This window comes from Antechinus flavipes, chromosome 4 (genome assembly GCF_016432865.1).
Source record: "Antechinus flavipes isolate AdamAnt ecotype Samford, QLD, Australia chromosome 4, AdamAnt_v2, whole genome shotgun sequence".
NCBI classification, from domain to species: Eukaryota; Metazoa; Chordata; class Mammalia; order Dasyuromorphia; family Dasyuridae; genus Antechinus; species Antechinus flavipes.
In genome coordinates, this window is record NC_067401.1 from 134,038,223 (window position 1) to 134,056,849 (window position 18,627).

An 18,627-nucleotide genomic window follows, 5' to 3' on the forward strand; every position below is an offset into this window, starting at 1 on the left:
TGTGATCAGGTCTCTGCAAGACCGAACACCTGGAGCTGTCCATGCTCCGCTGCAGTGTCTGGCCCTGTCTGTGTGGCTGAGCTCTCCTTCTGGCCTATCCATGTCGCCCTACCCCAACCCCTCTCCTAGCCTCCATCCCCTCCCTCTCTTCCTGCTTTCTCTCTCCCCCCTCAGGGATTGCCTTCCTTCCTCTCTGATTTCCTCTTCCAAGCAGATCCTCCACCCTTGTGATTGCCACATTGCTACTCCCCTTTTACCTTGGTCTTCTGCTGACCTGTGTGTTTCATTTAATATTCCAGCCATCAGATTTCATTGCTTCAGCTACCTCATCTGACCCCCTTTCACTTCTACCTCAGTCCAAATGGACCAGAACTTCTTCCCCGGCTTCCTTAGACCAAGAAAAAGGCCAGTGATGACATTCAGATCCATATCCCCTTGGGTTGGGGGGGGGGAGGGAGGGTTTGAATAATTATTTGAACTTGACAATCATCAAGAAACAACCACTTCCTTATACAAAGACTAGAAAAAGGATTACACTTAGGACTGATAAATTATGGCTTGCCTTTAAAAAAAAGTTTGTATTTGTGTATATGTAAATGTACATATAAAGTTCAACATTTTAGTTTCATTACTGTCTTCTTTATCTTTTTTCCTGAACCTTCTGTTTTCTTTTGTGTACTTAAAAAATGTTTCAACGAGCTGCCTTTCTTCCTTATTTTTGTCATCACTGTGAATAGTTTCACTCTTCTCTCCTCCATTAAAAACAACAAACAGTCCTTGTATGACAAATAATCATAGTCAAGCAGAACAGGTTCACATATTGGCCATGTCCAAAAATGTATGTATCACTCTCCTCCATTCTCCTACCTCTCTGGTAGTTTACTACCAGTTATTGGATAGTGTACTCCATTCATAAGTCCTCTGGAGTCCCAGGTGGTAAATGCTTTTACAAGAATTCTTGTTTTACAGTTCTACTTTTCTTTACAACAACCTAGTTACTGATAGAAATTGTTCTGTTTCTGCTCACTTCACTCCACATTAGATAATAGATATCTCTCCAAGTTTCTCTGGATCCCTTTGCATGCAATAATCCCTAACATCATTTATTCATTCATTTCCCAATTAATGGACATCCATTTTGTACCAGATTCCACAAATGAATCATTTGTATTTGATGGCAACATTTGTTGCCATAAATATTGTGCCCTTTTATCTTCTTTTTTGGGTGTCTTTAGTGTATTAACCTCATGGTGTCCCTTTGAGTTTAAAGACTGAGATAAGCCTGGATCCCTGCCCAAGTTACTTCTGCTCATACCCAACAGCTATTTTAACTTTTAAAAAAGACCATAAACTGAATTAAAATCTATATACAAAATAAGGAATAGGGTCATTATGAAACCATTAACTTACTCATTTTAACAAAGGAACAGATTAATAATCAATAAACACTATGTTTACTTTTGTCCCCTTCCCTTCTTCCTGGAGCTCCCTTACCTAACACTTAATTTTATCTATTTTTGTTCTGGTTCAGTGTCACTTTCTCAAGTCCTTTCCATGTTTTGTACTTTGTATTTATCATTTTGTAGTAAAGTAATTATCTGTTATGTTCACATAATAGTATTGATTCAGCCATTTTCTTTTTTTATAGCATTTTATTTTTCTAAATACATGGAAAGATAATTTTGGACATTCATTTTTGTAAAACCTTGCATTGCAAAATTTTCTCCCTCTTTTTCTCCCTTTCCCTTCCCAAGACAGCAAAAATCTAATATAGGTTAAATGTGCAATTCTTCTAAACATATTTTTATACCCATACTATGAAAGAAAAATAAGATCAAAAGGGAAAAAAAAAAAAAACAGGAGAAAGGGGAAAAAAAAACCAAGCAAACAACAATAAAAAGGTGAAAATAGGATGCTCCAATCCTCATTCAGTCTCCATAGTCCTTTCTCTGGATGTGGATGGCACTTTCCATCACAAGTCTATTGGAATTGGCCTGAATCATTTCAATATTGAAAAGAGCAAAGTTGATTATTACATAATCGCAGTTGATTATTACATAATCTTGTTACTATGTACAATGTTCTCTTGGACCCTCTTTCTACCCCCACTCCCACCCCCCACCATCACAAATAAAACAGAAAAATTTCCAAATGTATTACAAATAAAGTAACAAAATAAATCAGTTTTACAAAAGTTCTTTTTTCATTTTCATGATATATTTAGACTTTGGAAGTTGATCCCAAGCCAAAAGTCTTCCTGCTCCACCCAGCTAATGGAGGTGGAGCTTTATTTTACCAATTGATAACCCAAGAGACTTCATTTGTCTTTCTGGTCCTCGTGGAGACAATACTGGCCAGGATCCATTCTGGGCTTTTCGGAGTAAACATATTTCTGAAGTACCACAATTGCTGAGTAGCAGTCCACTGGTAAGCTCTTGAGGGATGGTGGAATGCAGGGAGGGAATATTAGTGGGTTCAGGAATCTACCATCTGGGCCCCTCATTTGGAACTGTTAACATGCTTCCTGGTATCCTTGGGGTCATGGAATTAGGGAAACATCCCAGTGATGCTCAGAAATTTGACTGGAGCAGATACAAATGGGAAGGGAGATATTGGAAGTGACTTTGGGATAGCTCACGAGAATGAGCTAAGGATGCAAGGAGAAAAGTCCAATTTTGGATTGTTCAGATGCCCAGGAGAAGGGGGTGACTAATTAGGCAAACATTTTTACAATACCTTACATATTTTGTATAAATGATTTGCCCACATTTACAACTACTAAGCATCCAAGGGAAGTTTCAAACCTAGGGCTCACCTGACTCTCAAATCCAACCTTCTCCCCTCCACATCTCATTGAGCAGTAGGCATTGGAAGCCTGTTGCAGGTTTTGGAAGGTGGCCCAGAGGAAGCAGGATTCAGGGAATCAGGAGCCCTGTAGGGCAGCATAAGAATCAAGGGTAGACTAACTGAATAGAAGGAAAGAGTCCAAGAAAGGGAGAGAATGCCAAATGCCCTAAGGGGAAGATATCCTGGAGAGCCAGAAAGACAGGGATAGCTGAGAAGAGCTGTGTTTTGAATTTCTTTTTATTTTATAATTGAACAAGCGGACATTTTCTTAAACTCAGAGACTTTGTAAACTTTGACCTTTAGAAATAGGAGAAAAAAAATCTCCATTCCTAGCTTCCTGCTTTTTTTTTTCCTTGCCATCCTTTCACTTTCTTTTCAAAAACTACTTTTATTATCATCTCTGCGGTAATGGATGGCCAAACATTGGCCAAATATTCCACAGGGGCCTGTAATACAAATTGGGAAGGGGAGGGGAAATAAAGCATTTATATAGGGCCTATTGCCCCCCAAGTACAGTATAATCTCATTTGATCCTTGAGACAACCCTGTATTGTTATTATTCTCATTTTACAGTTGAGGAAACAGGCAAACAGGATTAAGTAACTTACCCAGAGTCACACAGCTAGTAAATGTCTGAGGCTGGATTTGAACTCAGGCCTTTCTGACAGCCGGCCTAGCACTCCTAGCTCTTGGGGACATTTTTCTCCGGCAGTGCTGTTGCCCTGAAGCTGGTGTCCTCCAACACTCTCTATTCCCCAACAGTTCCCTCGCAGACAATGCCTTCCATATTTAAGATGGTCACTGGAAAAGTGGTCAGTGAATTCACTGAGAATGGAGACCTAATTCCCATTAGGAACCTCATTGATGCTGACAAATTCCACTGTTGCTCTCTGGTGTGCAAAAAAAAGAGCTTTTTCCCTTTCTTTAAACCTCACTACTGGAAGACAGGGCTTACTGTGGATGATCTTCTGGAGGCCTCTGATGAGCTGGACTGTGTCTTCACAGGTCAGTATGATGGGATGGGATGTTGAGACCAATCATCTGAGCTGAGAGCTGTGTGCTTGGCAAGGGTCTAAGACAAAAGTGAGATAGTCCCTACTTCTCCTGGGGGATGCAATATGTAAACATAAAGACATATAAAATATCCACAAAGAAATTAGTTGGGGAGAAGGGACACTAGTAAGAGGATTAGAAAAGACCTATAGAAAGTAGGATTTGAGATGAATCTTAAAGAAAACCAGGGATTCTGAAAGACAAAGGGAAAGAGAAGGTGCACTACAGGGAGGGGAAACAGCCAGTGGAAAGGCATGGAGTTGAGACAAAAGAAGACAAATGGAGAAGAGCATTCATGGGCCAAGAATTATGGCATGTGTATATTTTGATTTGAGAAAAATCACTATATGAAAATCCAAGCTCTTCCCCAAATCTGAGTTGGAAATAATAATCATAGCCAACATTTCTATGGTACTTATGACATATTCTAATAAGCACTTCAATTATTCAATTCAATTCAATATTCAATTATAATTTGATTCTCACAACAACTCTGGGAAGTAGATGCAATTTAAAAAGATGATTTTAGAAAAGGATTTCGAATTCCACCTGAACCTAAAAATCAATACTTGAACAACCCTGACATGTGATTAGGTAGTCTCTACTTCAGTAGTTCTCAAACTTTTGTTTTCAGTATCTTTATCCTATTAAAAATTATTGAGGATCTCTCCAAAGCGTTTTTGTTTATCTGGGTTATATTTATAGAATTTACAATATTGGAAATAAAAACTATTTTTGAATTTGTAGACCCTCTAAAAGGGTTTCAGAGATCCCCAGCAGTCTCTAGACCATACTTTGAGAACCACTGCTCTACTTGGAGATCTCCAGAGGGGACAAACACATGACCTCTGCTGATGACCTGTTCCACATAAAAACATCTGTCATTGTTTGGAAACTTTCCCTCGTATTGAACCGAAATCTCCCTCTGCAACATGTACCTAATTTGTGGTTCTGCCTTTTGGGATCAAGCAGAGCAAGGCTACTTCCTCTTTCATAAGATTAGGCTTCAAATGCCCAAAGACTATCATAGTTTCCCTTTCAGTCAAGTCTTCTCTAGGCAAAACTTTCCCCAAGTTTCTTCAAACGATCCTCATATGGCATAACATTTCTAGTCCTTTCCCCTGATTGGTCACATTTCCTGGAGCACAATCCAATTTTATCAATATCTTTTCCAAAATGGGATGACCTGAACTGAATACAATCTGGTCTGACCAGGATAGGATACAGCTAAGCTATCATCTCATGCTTTGGACACTGTGCCTTTTTTAATGCAAGCTAAGATTGCATCTATTTTTGAGGGGCTGCTGTGTTATGCTGTTGACTCCTACTCGACTGAGTCAACAATCCACTAAAATCCCCAGATTGTTTTCATGGAAACTTGTCATGGCAATAACAGAACTGATTTTTCATATCTAAATGTGGAACATTACTTAACTGTAAATATTACTTATTTAATTTAATTTTTTTTAGATTCAGAGCAGTGTTCTGGCCTGCTGAGATCAAAACAGACTCTTTTGAGGAAAGGAGTGGGTGAAGATACCAATGTGAAAATTATTATATTCTTCGTTTGACAAAAAGAAATCATGTTAAAATAGCTCCTATAATATATTTTTAAATGCTTATTATATATATTTACCTCCCAACTAGTCTGGCCACAGTCATTTTAAAGCCATCCTTCACATGTTTGCTAAGAAAGCCTACAAGGCACATATCTAATCATGTTATTCCTTTGTCTGAAACCCTTTGGGTTGCCTATAGCCAACAAGAAAAATTCAAATGCCCAGCATTGAAGGCTATCCACAACTTGGCTCAAACCAACTTTATTTCGCCCTTTTTTCCCCTTCTCTCCCTCCCTTCCTTCCCTCTTTCTTTCCTTTTCTTCCTTCCTCTCTTCCCTTCTCTTTTTCCTTCCTTTCTTCTTTTCCCTTCCCCGCTCTCTCCCTCCCTTCTGAAAGTGGATAGCAATTTTTCATCATGAGTCCTTTGGAATTGTCTTGTATTATATTGAGAATAGCTAAGTCTTTCATAATTGATCATCATTACAACATTGCTATTACTAAGCACAATGATCACCCAGTTCTCACTTAATTTTGCATCACTTCCTATAGGTTTTGCCATATTTTTCTGAAACCAGCTCCTACGTCATTTCTTAAAGCACAATACAACTCCATCACAATCGTGTGCCCCAGCCTGTTTAGCCATTCCCCAATTGATAAGCAACCCCTTAATTTCCAATTCTTTGCCACCACAGAAGGAGCTGCTATAAATATTTTTGTGCGTGTAAGTCCGTTTTTTCCCTTTGATCTCTCTGGATACAACTCTAGGAGTCAGTATTGCTAGATCAAAGAGTATGCACAATCAAACCAACCTTTTCAGCTTCATTTAACACCATCCCCTAAACACAATCTATCTTTTATCCAAGCTGGACTTCTAGTTGTTCAATCAAACTCAAAAAAAGTATTCTTTTTCTCCAAGGCTGGAATTCACTCCATCATCTCTGTCATTCAAGTCCTACCTTCAGTGCTTGACTCAGGGACCATTTGGTTCCTTCTAGCCTATGAACTGACTGTGTGACTAGGAGTCACTAATTTCTCTCTCTCACCTCCACCCCTAACCTCCAGGATACCTGGAAAAAGTAAGAAGGGAACCTGGTAGTAAACTTCCTTGGGAAGGTAGGATTGTGGACATAACAGGACATTTCAATTGGTCTTCCAAGAAAAAGATAAGGATTATCTCTTGTTTTTTTCTGAAGTCTATTATCTCTGCCTTCTCTTTCCTTTTTTTTTTTTTTTTCATCAGAGGTGGCAGAAAAAAAGAATTCTAAAATTAAGGATAATGTGAAAATGAAGATGAGAACTGAAATGAATATACCCCATGTTACATCTGTAAATGGGGAAGTTGATTTCTCTACAAAGCTGGAGTTAAAGTTAAAGTTCTGGGAGATTTCCCATGAAGGAAAGGAATCTTTGTCCCAAAGGTAAGGCTGTAGCTTTGGGAAGGGAAAAGGGAGAGGCTGTTTTGGCTGGGAGGGGTGTTCAGAAGGCTCTGCAGATTGTATCCTGGCTGCCCATCCCCATTCTCTCCATAGATCTTTTTTTTTTCTTTTTCTTTTTTTTCCTCCATAAGATCTTTACTCAGCTTCCTCCATAGGAGAAGTGCTATAAAGAGAGCATAACTTGAAGAGACAATAAATTTTGCCGGGGATTACTACTAGCCATATCTCAGGGAGCCCAGATGGTTTGGGGGTATGAAACTTCCAGTTGGGAAAACAGTTGCAGAACCTGCAAAACCATTCCAAGTATTCAAACTGGAATTGCAAAAGGCTCTTGCTTCTTGGGAAGGGATCGGGAACCCCAGGCCACTTTTCTTCTGTCTGGCTCTCTCAGAGCGGGCCAGGCTGGTTCTAGATTTTAACCCAAATCTGGAGTTGCTCCAGAAATGACTTAGTTGCCATCAATCCTAGAAACCCTCAGATTGCCTTGCTCTCCTAACTAGACCTCTACCATCCTGGGCTCCTCTGCCTTCAGGATTAGCCTAAAGGAGACTCCCAACGGGGACCTTGATAATCCTCCTCAAAAGCTAAATTAGTCCTAGGATAAGTGGCTTCCCAGGAGGGATGACACAAGGAACGATCTGGAGGAGGAGCTTTCTGAGCTCACGCTGCCTAGTTGTCTCCTTCTCTAGGAAGCTGAAAAAAGAGTTGCCTTCCCTAGTCGAAGCATTGAAGAAAAGAGGCGAAAATCTGTATATGGTGATAGAAACGGTGGAGTTGGACGAGGAACAAAACATAGAGAGAAAATATTTCGTGGGCACTTCCTTCAAATCTCTAATAATGAAAATAGAGGTTAGAGTCCTGGAGGAGGGGGGATGGCGGTGAGGGAGGAGGGGAACTGGCTCAGATCTAGGGCCTCCAGGAAGCTGCAGCCCTCACCGTGCTGTCCTGCCTTCCGCCTGCTCTGTGCAAACATTACCCAGCCGGCCTTCTTGCCTCCCTTTTATTTCCACGTCTACTCCCAGGGCCTCTTGGATGTGAATATCAGCAGTGCCGTCACCATCCCTTCTAAGAGTGTCCTTGCCTGCAGAACTAACCTGCTGGTCTTCGAGGAGAAGCACTGCCGTAAGTCGAAGGCCCAGAGGCCAGAGCTGTTGAGCACAGGCAGGACGGTTGTACATGGGGGGGATCAGAGAAGAGGGGAGAAGGAGAAAGGCCTTTAGGTTGGGTGGGATTCTGAGATGGGCCCCACACATTCTAGTGGCCACTGTGGGACCTAGCCCAACCTTTTCAATAGAAAACTAGAAATGGGCCTTCTAGGGGAAGGAAGTTCTGAGGAAACAATCCCCTTCCAATTTCCCATTGAGAAGCAGCGATAAGAAAATGCACATAGGAAAATCTGAGTTCAAATCCTATCCTAGATCCTTAGCTGTGTGACCCTAGGCAAATCATTTAACTGTGGTGAGCCTTAGTTTCTTCATCAGCAAGATGAATCACAGGGTCATAATTTATATTTGATTGCACATTGTCTCCTCCATTCGATTGTGAGCTCCTTAAGGAAAGGGGCTTATTTTTTGCTTCTTTGTATCCCCAGCACTTCGCCCGATGTCTGGCACATAGGAGGTACTTAATAAGTGTTTATTGATTAATTGATCACAAAAATCAAGTGTGTCACAAATATGAACTTTTCTTGTTTTCTTCTTCTCTAGGAATTTCTCATTTTGATGATGAAAATTCCTTCTCTTCAGGTAAGTGCACATGTGGATACCTCTCTGTCCCCTTTCCTAGAAAGCCTAGTCCTGTCTGAGCCTCTGACTTTGTCGAGCATTTCCAGGTTGGAATAGCCTTTGAATGGAGGGGGAATGAGTTACCTTTTGGGAGTAAAGTTTAGTTCTCCCCACCATGGCTGTCTCTGTCCTTTCTGAGAACAGGAAGAAAGGCTCTGGGATAAGTGGGAAAAGCAAAAGACACAAGTTGGATTGTAGTGGAAAGGACAGCCAAGGAGTCAAAAGCCCTGAGTTTTAGTTCCTTTACACTCAATTTTTTCTCTACAGTGTGAATTAAGTATATGGCAATAAAAAAAGGATATAGCAAGGCTGAATTTTTCCCAGTCATTAAATTTAAAGGGTTGTTCTGATGTTAAAGAAAAGCTCTGGGTTTAGTTTCATACATGACTTTTAATCAGCTCCGAGAAGTTGGAAAAGTCGTTTCTTGCGTCTAGGTTTTTTGATCTCTGTCAATCTATGAGTTTATGACTCCAAGCTGGGGCAGAAGGAGCGAACCACTCAGGTACACACTGAAAGGCCCAACAGGAAGTCACAGAAGTGGTCAGAGTTCAGGTTCTGCTCAGTCCAAAATGAAAGCTTCTCACGACACAAGAGCCAGGAGGCTCCAGTTGCAACAGAATGCATTCTGACATTCAGTTCTGATATGGCCGTGGGCCAGGTTTTCCTTATCCGGGATGAACATTACCTCTTGTCAATGGCTCCACCAGTTGTGGGGCTGAGATAAGATGGCAAACGTGGCAGAATGAACACTAGGTTTTTTGTTTTGTTTGTTTGTTTTGTTTGTTTTTGCTGAGGCAGTTCGGATCAGGTGATTTGTCCAGGGTCACATAGCTAGGAAATGTAGCCCTAGGCTTTGGATTCAAAGCCCAGCTTCTCTACTTGTTGACTGTGTGAACCCTCTCTGGGCCATCGTTCTCCCTTCAAATTGGAGGATCTTTAAGTTCTCTCTCCAGCTCTATGTCTCATGATTCCATAAAGTACTATACAAATTTGTGGTTTTTCAAACATTTTACAATTATATCTGACTCTTTGTGACCCCATTTTTTATGTTTGTTTTGCAAAATGCTGAAGAGATTTGCCGTTTCCTTCTCTAACTTATTTTACAGGTGAGGAAACTGAGGCAAGCAAGCTTAAGTGATTTGCCCAGTATCACACAGCTAGTCCGTGTCTGAGAACAGATTTGAACTAAGGAAGGTGAATCTTCCCGATTCCAAACCCAGTGCTTGGGCCAACTGGACGCCTTGCTATGCAAACACAACATATTATTTATAGGCAATATTTCGCTAACCTTGTGAACTTTCCTTCAATAACCATCTGTGAAATGGGGATTGCTGAGAACATGGCTCTCCTCTGCATGGCAGGAGTGCGAAGGGCTCAGAGATGAAGCCAAAGGTAGAGTCTCCTGAAGAGGCAGAAAGAGAGCTTCATTTTGTAATTGCTTAAAGAGAAAGGCAACTGGCTGCTACAGCGAATAGAATTGTAGGTCTAGTCAGGAGGACCTGAGTTCAGATCTAGTCTCATATACTAGCTGTGGGATTTTGGCCAAGTCACTTAACTCTGATTGCCTCAGTTTCCTGATCTGTAAAATGAATCGGAGAAGGAAATGGCAAACCACTAGCTGTATGACCCTGGCCAAGTCACCTAACCCTGATTGCCTCCGTTTTTCATCAGAATAAAAGATTCCTGGGATCCTATAATTACCTCGAGAGCCCCTGGGGAAGGAGGAACATGGGGCCCCCTCCTTAGGACCCAGACCTAGACTACAGACCACAGAAGTTGTCATATGCAGTCTTGCGAGTAGTCTAATGAAGACATTGCCAAAAGGACAGTGACCCACAAAGAGCAAGTGTGCATTAATTAAGTGCCTCTGCATACTAGGCACTGTGCTAGGTGTCAGGTATACAAGTGAGTTTCAGCTGAAGGAGCTATGAGGGTTCACTTAATCCCTTCTGGTTCTGAATTTATGATCCAGTGATAAGCCAAGCAGGTGAGGGCCCCAAGAAGAAAGCTGCATGAGGGTCTTAGGAAAGGGGCAGGAAGGAGACAAGAAGCAGGGGATGGTATTAGCTGTTTTGTGTAAGAGGGATTAACTTAGTCTCTGTATCTCCAGCTGGACCCACAAGCAGGGGCGGCAGTTAGAAAGATGCCGAAATATATGGAAAAATAGGGAAAACTAAAATGAAACAAAACAACTTCCTAATAATTAGGTCCACCCTAGAGTGGAAGGAGCTGTCTCACAAAGCGGTGGGTTTCTTCTCATCAGAGATCTTTAAGCAGAGGCTGAACAAAGAGATCTGTTTTATTTCATATAATGAAAGGAATCCAACCTTTCAGGGATGGAAGATCCCTGAACAACTCTCAAAATCTCTGTGATTCCATCACTGAGGGAATGATGAAGCTTGGCTAATACAATACAACAACAAAAAATAGAATAAAGCTACTGTGTACAAAGGTTAAGATGACTAGATTTTAGGTAAGAATTAGTCCCAACTGCTGTTGTTTTTGTTTGTTCTTCCTTCTTGAGGAAGACCATGACATCAGTATCAGGAAGCATGCTATGGCATGCAGATCAACTGGATTTGAGGGAGGGAGGGCTGCAAGTCACCTGCCTCACCTTCCCCTCCAGAGCCATCTGGGTCCAGTGGCCAGATAGAGATCAGGACGACTGGAGATGACTTTGGAGGCAACACCTCAGTCATTTATTTAGTCATGTAGGCTAGGTAAGAAATGAGGCAAAGAATCTCCTCATTCACCTAACATCCCAAAATCTAAATAAATAAAAAACTGGAAGGGGAGGACCCTCAGAGTTGCTGGCCAAAGCATAAATGACTGCTATCAGTCCTAAATGTTACACATCTTATCCACTCTGGTCATTGTTCTTTTTTTTTTTTTTTTTTTAATTACAGAAAGTGATAGTGGCCAGAGATCAGGTAAGACCTAAGTCCACCAGCCACTGAAGGAAGATGGACTTCTAATCTCGAAGGATTATCAGTGATCCTGCAGTCTGGGGCTGGGGCAGAAAGTCTGAGATCAATAGTCCACCCATTCCCACTGGTGTGGTTCTTGGAGACGCCAGCTCCAAAGAGAATGAGATTGTCCCCTTTGTGTGCACCCCAAACCAAGAGGGTCAGAGCTTTCTCACTCCTCCCTACAATGCTTAGCCCAAGGGGCTGGGATGGGGGGCCAGTGGAATACAGGCCAGTGGAATGGAGTGTTGGATAAAAGGAAGGGAAACAGTCAGAGTACTAAGGCTACCCCAAAAGGGGGGAGGGAACCCTTTACACCTGGATTCCTAATGAAGGAAAATGAGTTGGGGGAGGCAGCGTGCTGGTGTGCTGGGGTTCTTACCCTTCATATTATAACCAATCTGGTGAAGCTTATGGACTCCTCAGAATATTTTAAAATTCGCTCAATAATATGAAGGAATAATTACCTGGAGCGTGGATAGAGCACTGGTCCTGGAAATCAGGAGGCCCTGAGTTCAAATGTGACCTCAACACTAGACACTAAGACATATGACTATGGGCAAGTCACTTATCCCAACTGCTTCATCAAAATAATAATAATATGCATTGAATTGCCAAAGGAACTAATTATATATCACAATTCAGTCTTTTTTTTTTTTTTTTTTTTTTTTTTTTTTTTTTTTTTTTGCTGAGGCAATTGGGGTTATGTGCCAGGGTCGCACAGCCAGGAAGTGTTAAGTATCTGAGGTCAAATTTGAACTCGGGTCCTCCTGACTTCAGGGCTGGTTCTCTATTTACTGCATCACCTAGCTGCCCTCAATTATTTTTTTAACCAAAAAAGTTCATGGACTCCAAGTTCATGGACTCTGGTAATTGTGTTCTAGTAAGGGCATTCAATTGGAATCAGGAAAATCTAGATTGGAATCTTGCCTCAGACACTTGGTGTGTGTCTCTGTGTAAGTTCTTTAAGGTCTCTGGACCTCAGTGTCCTCAGCTATAGAAAGAGGGGTTGGGCAAAGCCTCTCCTGCCCTTCTGGATCTGAATCTATGATCTCATGATAAATCAAGCAATCGAAGGGCTGCAGAGAAGATCCTCGGGCAGGGCCCCAGAACAAAGCTGCATGAGGGGCTTGGGAAAGGGCAGGGCAGGCTGGGCTACACAAGCTGTTCCTCGGCCTTTTTCTGTCCAGCAATGCCGACTGAGGAATGGCTCGAACCCCTGGAGAGCTTCAGTGATCTGCAGGAGAAGGTGATGAACTTGATCTGGGCCCTCCAAGACCTGACAGAAACACAGCGGAAGGCCGTGCTGGACTTGCTTACCAGGCTTCTGCAGGACGAGGCACTGGGGGAGATGGAGGGAAAGGTGAGAGGTCCCTCCTTACCCACCCCAGGCTGACTAGGATGAGGGGTGAGCAGAGGCCACAGGAGGATGCCCTCAGTTCCTCTCAACCTTCCCTTGGTCCCTAGGTGGCTATGGCCCTTTTCACGGAAGAGCTAAGTGACCCTGAGAACCCTCTCCTGAGCGTCCTGTTTGATGCCTCTGGGAGCTCCATGCAAAAGGAGGGTGAGGGCATCCTGGATTTCCTTGAGGCCCTGACAGGTGAGAAAAGGGCCAGGGTGGTATGCTGGGGGCAGGGGCCGGGTACTGTTTATGTGGGGGCAATTAAGTGGAACTTATTGTTCCTTCCACTGCATCTTTAAGTAAACTGTCATTTCACGGACAGAGGTGAAGGGTGCCCCTTCTGTTTTTCCCTTTGGCTGATCTCCTGGAGGCAGATGCCTCCCATTCCCCCAACAGAGGCACCTTGGTGGTACATTTGGTAGAACTTTGTATGAGGAGTCAGGAGAACTTGAGTTTGAATTCTGTCTCAGATGTTTACAGTTTGGGTGATCTTGGACAAGTCAGTGAATCTCTCTCAGACTCAGTTTCCTCATTTGTAAAATGGGGATAATAATAGCCTTTACCTTATAATATAATAGCCTCCACCTTACCCTATGGTGTTGTAAAGATAAAATTGCAAATCCCAAAATGTTATATGTTGTTTTTTCAGCCATATCCAAAGATCTGGGGTTTTCTTTTTTCTTTCTTTCTTTTGTTTTTATTAAAGCTTTTTATTTTCAAAACATGCATGAACAATTTTTCAACATTGACTCTTGCAAAACTTTGTGTTCCATACTTCCCTTCTTTTCTCCCTCCCTCCTAGATGTTAAGTAATCCAATATATGTTAAACATGTTAAAATATGTTAAATCCAATATATATAAACATATTTATACAATTATCATGCTACACAAGAAAAATCAGATCAAAAAGGAAAAAAATGAGAAAGAAAACAAAATGCAAGGGAACAACAACAGACAGAGTAAAAATGCTATGTTGTGGTCCACACTCAGTTCCCACAGTCCTTTCTCTGGATGTAGATGGCTCTCCTCATCATAAGACCTTTGGAACTGGTTTAAATCCTTTCATAATTAAAGAGAGCCATGACCATCAAAATTGATCATTGTATAATCTTCTTGTTGCTGTATACAATGATCTCCTGGTTCTGCTCCTTTCACTTAGCATCAGTTCATGTAAGTCTCTCCAGGCCTCTCTGAAATCATCCTGTTGGTCATTTCTTATAGAACAATAATATTCCATAACATTCATAGACCACAATTTACTCGGCCATTCTCCAAATGATGGGCATCCACTCAGTTTCCAGTTTCTGGCCACTACAAACTGTCACTGTCTGTCACAAACATTCTTGCACATACTCTGCCCTTTTCCTCTTTTAAGATCTCTTTGGATATAACACCAGTAGTAACACTGTTGGGTCAAAGGGTATGAACAATTTGATAACTCTTTGGGCATAGTTCCAAATTGCTCTCCAGAATCGTTGGATCTGTTCATAGTTCACCAATATATTTGTGTCCCAATCTGGGTTTTTCTTGGCAAAGATACTGGAGGGGTTTGCCTTTTCCTTTTCTAACTCATTTTATAGATGAGGAAACTGAGGCAAACATGGTCAAGTGACCTGTCCAAGATCACACAGCTAGTGTCTGAGGCCAGGTTTGAACTCACGAACATGAGTTTTCTTGTATTCCAAACACTGTGCTCTATCTGCTGAGCTACAGAGCTGCTCCTAACATGCTCTGTAAATGCTACCTATTGTTATTATCCCATTCAGTATTTCGTGCCCCTCAAAAGTTCCTTTATGTCTCCCAGCGTATGACTTAACCTGGGAAGCAAAACCCATCCCCTTTTCTTTTTTCATTCATCCCTGCTCTCTGTTCCCAGAACTAAAAGAGGACCAACAGAAGATACTGCCTAAGGTTGTGGAGGAAAGACTCTTGTCCGAGACAATTAAGTTGGTGAGAAAGTCCTGGCCTCCTTGGGAAAGAGCTCTAGGGCTGCGGTTGGGGAGGAAGGGTGTGGAAAAAGAATGTTTTTTCACATGAGAAAGGGGCACCCCAGCTAAGTCAGAGGGAGGGAGAAATCAGGACAAAGCCCCTCTTGGCTGCGTCTGTCACTGGAGTGGGTAGGTGTCATGTTTGAGGGATTCTTGTACAGGTACAGATTAGATTAGGAGCCTCAAAATGCAGAAAAAGGGTCAAGGAAGAGATAGAATTTGGTCTCGGTGTCTTTAAGTCTGGTGGACATATAGGATTTTCAAGTTGAAAATGACCTTAGAGTTGATCATCTTCGTCTGACTATTACCTATAGATAGATAATAATATAGATAGATAGGTAGATAATATAATAAATCTCTTTCTTCCAGGTGGAAGACCTCCTAAAGCAATCAGAAACATTCCCTCTGAAGACTGACTCAATCACTCACACGCTTGTGAGATTATGTGATCCGGAGTGCAAGCTAGAACAACCTGTTACCTGGGACTCAGAGACATGTCATTCACTCTGTGTCCTGTACACAGTTCTTTCTGTTCTGAAGCTCTTAGCTCAAGATTCAAGTTCTGTCCTCTAATTTTGTTTCCTGGGGCTCAGTAATTTAAATGTTGATCAAAACGGCTTCATAGATTTTATTCCAAAGAAGAAAAAGAATGATCAGAGACATGTTGTATAATATTCTTTGTGCAATAGACTATAAGCTCCCTGAGAATAAGAACTGTTTAATTTTTGCCTCAGAAAATCTCAGAATGGAAAAGGACTCTAGAATCTACCTAATCCAACCCATACCTTAAAGATATTAAATTGATCCTGTATCTTTTTTTTTAATTGATTCTATTTGCCATTCATTGATTTTGTCTTGTAGTTGCTAAAAAAAATAAACAAACAAAAAAAAACCTAAATCATGGTTCTTTGTCTGTCTCTGAATTTAGTTCAGAAATTCAGCTGACCTGCAATAAATCAAGTTCAGAAATCCAGTTCTCCTACTAATCACTGTTCTTGCCTCAAGGAAATCCTTGAGGGACAGGTAGATACAGAGAAGTCTGGTCCACTATCTCTGATCCTGCAAATGGACTCAAACAATCAACATTTCTTAGTCAAGAACTCTTAGTCAAGAGTTCAGCTACCATTCTGAGTTAGTTAGAAAAAACTTGTAAACTTCAGCTCCTGAAAAACTCCATGATATATATATATTTTTTTACCATGTTTAACATATATTGTATTACTTGCCATCTAGGGAAAGGGGTGGGAAGAAGGGAGTGAAAATTGGAACACAAGATTTTTCTTTTTTTTTTTTTTAAATAACTTTTTATTGACAGAACCCATGCCAGGGTAATTTTTTACAGTATTATCTCTTGCACTCACTTCTCTTCCGATTTTCCCCTTCCCTCCCTCCACCCCCTCCCCCAGATGGCAAGCAGTCCTTTACATGTTAAATAGGTTACAGCATATCCTAGATACAATATATGTGTGCAAAACCAAACAGTTTTCTTGTTGCACAGGGAGAATTGGATTCAGAAGGTATAAATAACCCGGGAAGAAAAACAAAAATGCAAACAGTTTATATTCATTTCCCAGTGTTCTTTCTTTGGGTGTAGCTGCTTCTGTCCATCCTTGATCAATTGAAACTGAGTTAGATCTTCTCTTTATCGAAGAGATCCACTTCCATCAGAATACATCCTCAAACAGTATCGTTGTTGAGGTATATAATGATCTCCTGGTTCTGCTCATTTCATTTAGCATCAGTTCATGTAAGTCTCTCCAAGCTTCTCTGTATTCATTCCTCTGGTCATTCCTTACAGAACAATAATATTCCATAACGTTCATATACCACAATTTATTCAACCATTCTCCAATTGATGGGCATCCATTCATTTTCCAGCTTCTAACCACTACAAACAGGGCTGCCACAAACATTTTGGCACATACAGGTCCCTTTCCCTTCTTTAGTATCTCTTTGGTGTATAAGCCCAGTAGAAACACTGCTGGATCAAAGGGTATGCACAGTTTGATGACTTTTTGAGCATAGTTCCAAATTGCTCTCCAGAATGGCTGGAGGAACACAAGATTTTTCAAGGGTCAATGCTGAAAAATTATCCTTGCATATGTTTTGAAAATAACTTCCATTAAAAAATTCTGTGATATGTCTCTGCTATCTGCCCACAAACTAATCTGGTACATTTTCAAGAGATATAATGTCCCTCCTATTATTAACTCCTTCCTAGGAGCCAGGGAATCTGCTATCCCTCTTCCACTGCTATCCCACTTCCCATTCCATCAATGGCCTCAAGATGTAGATGGGTCTTATAAATCTATCAAGCATTCCTTTAAGACAGAAATGGGTAGTTGTTTACCCCATATGAGAATTAGTTCTCTTTAAAAGGAGCTGTGTCTCTTTTTCTGGGTCATTGGCCTAATTGACTCCCTTTATTAACAATAAATTAGTAAAGTTTAGAATTCTGTGCCTCAGTTTACTTTTATTAAATTCTACTGAGACAACCAGAACAAGAATCCCATCTGTCCTATTCCCAATGACAGCTACTTTTTGCTTAAAGATATCCTGTGAAAGGACACCCCTCAGGCAGACATACAACAAGCATTTATTAAGTTCTTAATATGTGCTAGACACTGTACTAAGCTCTGCATACCCTTTGACCCAACAGTGTTACTACTGGTGTTATATCCAAAGAGATCTTAATTTGTATTAATTCAAATATAAACAAACTGGACAGTTTCTGCCCGCCACTATCTTCCATTCTGATGGGGGTGGACAGTACACAAAAGGGAGATGGAAAAGGTGGGGGTGAGGGATGCACACAGAGATGTGGTGTTGAAGTCCAGAAAATCAGAAACACAGCCAGGTGGAGAATGAAGGTAGATCGACCTAAAATGGAGGCAGAGGAAGATTTCACCCATGGGAGATTAGGGTCCGGCATGGCATGGGGGGATGTTGTAGAGAGAGCAGGCTACATGGGAACATGATTATTGATAGCTGAGAACAACCTGGGTGCTGATGGAAATTCCTGCGTGAGACTTTCTCCAAGTCTGCTATTTTAAAGTCTAGAAAGTCAGAAGCACAGACCGCTGGAGGAATAGTGATTACTGCACCAGTCAACCCTTTCATTCTGCTTTGGGCCAACTCCCATAGTTAAGAATTTTTTCACATATTCAACCTAAATTTATCTTGCTCACGTTACTCACTGCCCTTAGTTTTGTTGCCTGGAATCAATCATAATGGGCCTAATCCCTTTTCCACATAAATCAACAAGCATTTTCAAGCATTTACTCTGTGTCAGGAATTGAACTATGGATAGAATGTCCAAAATGAAACAGGACCTACCCAGTTGAGTAGAGAGAAAGAGAGCTTTGTTTTGGAGTGAAAACATATTTGTGTATTGCACAACAATGAGTTATTGGCTACCAGCGAAACATCGATGAGTCTGGGTCAGAGCCAAGGCCAAAATCTTGAAGACCTTACTTCTTTCTCTCCTTCCTCCTAATATGAAATACATATGCAAAATAAAAACAAAGTAATTTGGGGGGGGGGAGGAATTAGCAGCTGGAGGAAACAGGAAAGACCTCATGTAGATGGGGG

The 18,627-nt window shown here is 41.3% G+C and overlaps 1 protein-coding gene across 2 annotated transcripts; it reads left to right on the top strand.

Annotated features, from left to right (window-relative positions):
• The first annotated feature begins 1,669 nt into the window (after positions 1 to 1,669).
• On the top strand, positions 1,670 to 15,934 carry GSDMB (gasdermin B). Of its 2 annotated transcripts, XM_051994594.1 has the most exons (11): positions 1,672 to 2,427; positions 3,610 to 3,852; positions 6,700 to 6,877; positions 7,585 to 7,744; positions 7,918 to 8,017; positions 8,602 to 8,640; positions 11,586 to 11,609; positions 12,836 to 13,008; positions 13,113 to 13,245; positions 14,925 to 14,998; positions 15,406 to 15,934. In XM_051994594.1, the coding sequence occupies exons 2-11, from the start codon at positions 3,624 to 3,626 to the stop codon at positions 15,607 to 15,609; spliced, it is 1,314 nt and encodes a 437-aa protein (XP_051850554.1). In that variant the 5' UTR covers positions 1,672 to 2,427; positions 3,610 to 3,623; the 3' UTR covers positions 15,610 to 15,934. The 2 variants fall into 2 exon arrangements, with proteins under 2 accessions (XP_051850555.1, XP_051850554.1); XM_051994595.1 differs by lacking the exon at positions 11,586 to 11,609 and having other exon boundaries at positions 1,670 to 2,427.
• The last annotated feature ends 2,693 nt before the right edge of the window (positions 15,935 to 18,627 follow it).